At 35.3% G+C, this 3,632-nt stretch overlaps 1 protein-coding gene across 1 annotated transcript; it reads right to left on the bottom strand.

The window, feature by feature from the left end:
- Window positions 1–3,139: 3,139 nt before the first annotated feature.
- LOC110029344 (EG45-like domain containing protein) lies at window positions 3,140–3,626 on the bottom strand. The gene has a single exon (XM_020731597.1). The coding sequence runs from the start codon at window positions 3,577–3,579 to the stop codon at window positions 3,160–3,162; it is 420 nt and encodes a 139-aa protein (XP_020587256.1). The 5' UTR covers window positions 3,580–3,626; the 3' UTR covers window positions 3,140–3,159.
- Window positions 3,627–3,632: the final 6 nt, after the last annotated feature.

Raw genomic sequence — 3,632 nt, 5'->3', positions numbered from 1 at the left:
TCTAGATTTCTAGCTATTCAATTACATTTTTTCTTTGTTTCAAAACTTTTTCTAAGTGCAGCTGCGCTAGCAACGGTCGCAAAAACTTGATGCTGCAAAAGCACCACGAAGCGAGCGGCCACTTCACGTAAGTATACGTGTCCAGGTAATATGCAATTTTAAAGGAGTACCACGATCATTTCCATGAGGAAGCTTGTTAAGAAATCAATTAGAAAGTGTCAAAGCTATAGTTTACTAACTATTTAAACATAGTTTGGCGAGATCAAAGAATAATCAAGAAAAATGCTAAATCTAGCAGATTTCGAAGAAAACATGGGTTAAAGTTCTTTTGTTTTTTTCAAGATTGATGAGGATAATGCCTCTGTGATTTAGTTGTGGCACTTGGCTTCATTTTTAATCTCTGCGATGTAGCACACGTGGTAGCTTATTATTGGATTCCGCATGTAGAGCTACCTGGACAGAAAATTTTTTCGCACCCTCAACACAAAAAAGGGAAAAAAAAACTAAAGTTGGGGTAGCTCATTTATCCCAGCAGATATCACAACTGGTAACAATCTACATCAGTATTACTTCAAGTGTTCGTATTGCTCTCCATGCATACCCAAAAATGCCAGATGTTGTCAAGCTATGCTACTTAATTATAATAATTTTTTAAGAAACACCCTCTACTTATTTGCCGTAGAACTTCTGGAGGATCGAAACAAGCAAGAGGCTTTCTTCACATTACTCCCTGAATGGAGGATTCTTTACCTCTATTATTTCTTAGAGAGTCAAACTAGTTAGATGACATGCATATATATATATATATATATCACAGATCGTTCTTATATATATATGTATTTACATGTTGCTACTATCACAGAATGACTATTTGTAGTATTTGACATTTCTATTGTAAACTATGACTTGAGTGTACAATTTTTGACATTTCATTATTGTGGATTTCGTGTTAAACTACTTTCTTTGTCCATAAGTTAAGCATTTACGTGTATTGAGAATAACATGTTCTTTTGAAATACGTTTTACCTTATTCATTTAGGATAACATGGCTTATTGAAGCCATTTCCCAACACGAGATATCACCTCCCTAACTTTGAGCGCAACATTTAAGTTATTAGAAGGAGGAATTAACTTCAACAAAAACCACTCATCATTACGTAGTGTCATCAAGCAATCATTTGATGTATGGAAAAAGAAGCGGGTCATATTCTAAGATATATCTACATATTCTTTCAATAAATAAGTGAAGATAGTTATTGCAATGATTGTGCTTTATAATTTAATACGGAGGCATCAACATCAAGCCTACCATTGAAATCAATATCATCAAAATCTTAGTTCGAGATGATATTGATTTCAGGGTCTTAGATGATGACTCTACCTGCATTCCTGAGAAAGCTAACCAACATCAAGCCTGACCATTGTTGCAAGAAGAGGAATGTAGGACAAACAAGTATGACACTTCCGAGGGACATGGCGTCGTGGAGATGTTACAGTTGAGAGAGAGGATTAATGATTATTTGGTGAATGAAACAACTTTTCTTATATAACACCACCTAGTAATTTTTGTAGTTGACAATTTATACTTCATCTATAAGTTTTTCTCTAGGTGTATTTTTTCATAATTTGTATAGCAACCTATGTTGTACCACTCTTTTTTATGTACCAATAAACTGTAATTCTTGATTTTAAGTTTGCTTATATATATATTTTCTGAATTTCTCCAATGCTGTATAAACTTAATTTTTTTTTAGTTAGAGCAAAATTGTATTATAATAACAGGAAATATGAGCTCAAGATCATCAAACACTTCAAAGGTTTCACTCTGTTATTGTGGCGATAGGTGTGTTCAACATCAGTCCAGGAAGGAATGCAACTACGGAAGAAGATTTTATTCTTGCCCCAGAAAGATGACTTATGTAGACTGCATCTAATCTTGTTGGGTTGATGACAGTGATGAGGTACCTCCAGACCATTTTCAGTCGAGGAGAGATGCAGGGATGGATAGGAGATTGCCCCGAAGACATGATCATGAGGATTTCAAGACATATCATTATGGGCTAGTTGATTACCGTTGTTTCCCTTATTATTGTAGTCAATTGCGTCAATAACTAATCCATTTTTATGTATTAGAATAGTTTGGACTGGATTGTTAGTTTTTTTAGCAGTAAGACATCTTTCTGTTATTTAGTTTTGAATATTCTAAAAAATTGCACTTATTTTAATATATTACATATATAAGGACAAAACAACCTTTCTCATCAGAAATAACAACAACACAACAAATCTCCCAAACAGACACATGCTACTTCATCAGCAGCTTTCTGATAGCTCCTAAAAATCTGCTTCTCCAAAATCAGCTTTACAACGACATCTTGAAAAAGCAACAGCACCCCCAGACACACCTAAGATAAGCTACATGATGAGCTTTCTAAAGTTATATCTTTCTTTTGTCTCAATACACCTAAAATAAGGATGTTTGGCTGTTGATGCTCCAATTGCAACTTCAAAATTTTTGTTTTCTAACATAGCATTTTTTAGCAGCTTATTATCCTATAATCGATGGTTTTAATCTCAAAACAATCTATAAAATATATTACTTATATTTTATAAAAAATATATAATAATTTTCAAACGTAACTATCGATACAAACTATGATAAATTCGATCAAAAATAATAAAAAAATGATAAAATATTGACCTATTCTAAGCACCAAATGTCATAATATCATATCACATTCCATCACTATCTATTCATAAATAAATAAAAGACACATTTTCTTAAACGTAATTATTTATGTTATTAAAAAAAATCTTTACATTTGAATCACTTAAAATATTGAATATAACATTTTAACCACAATTTTTCATCACAATGACCTTCCTTTACCAATCAAGAAAGCTTTTAGTTAGAGTTTTGGGTGGTTAAAATGTAATATTTAAAATTTTGAATAGTTAAAATATTAAAAAAAATAAAAAAAACACAACTTAAAAAGTCATTTTATGCCATAAAAAATAAAAAAATGGCTCCTAATATGAAGAGTATTATAGATCTTTATCATATACCAAATAAAATATAACTAAAATTTTGACCAAAAAAAAAAAATCATCAAATACCAAATCAAAACCTTCAGACAGCCCGACATTTGTTGCGCGCAGTCACAACATTGCGAATTCAATATTAATCGCCGGCGCATTCAGCGTCGCAATCTGCTCATACGCGGCCAGCGAAAGCGCCATCGAGGTCCTCTCCGTCGACTGGCGCGACCCCAGCCCGTCGGCCTCATCGACAACGGTAACCACCACGGTGGCGTCGCTGATGCAAGCCGCCGGAGTACTAGAGCTCAGGCAACGCACAACATACCTACGGCCGCACGATGCACCGTTGTCCCATATACCGGTTCCGGCGGCTGCGAAAGCTGCGTCGGCGGGTAACGGCGACCGGTTGTCGCCGTAGCAAGCTGTTGGGAGGTACGGCGGGGTATAAGAGGCGGCTGTTCCGACGTCGGCGGCTGAGAAGGGGAGGAGGAAGAGGGAGGGGAGGAGGAGGAGGAGGAGGATGAGGGGGGGATGCATCATGAGGAGGAGATTAGAAATTCTGTCATTTGGTTATTGGGATTAAATTTGGTTTT

This window comes from Phalaenopsis equestris, unplaced genomic scaffold (assembly GCF_001263595.1).
Source record: "Phalaenopsis equestris unplaced genomic scaffold, ASM126359v1 Scaffold000566, whole genome shotgun sequence".
NCBI lineage: Eukaryota > Viridiplantae > Streptophyta > Magnoliopsida > Asparagales > Orchidaceae > Phalaenopsis > Phalaenopsis equestris.
The sequence above is the reverse complement of the archived record's forward strand: the minus strand, read 5'-3'. Positions and strand labels throughout refer to the sequence as shown.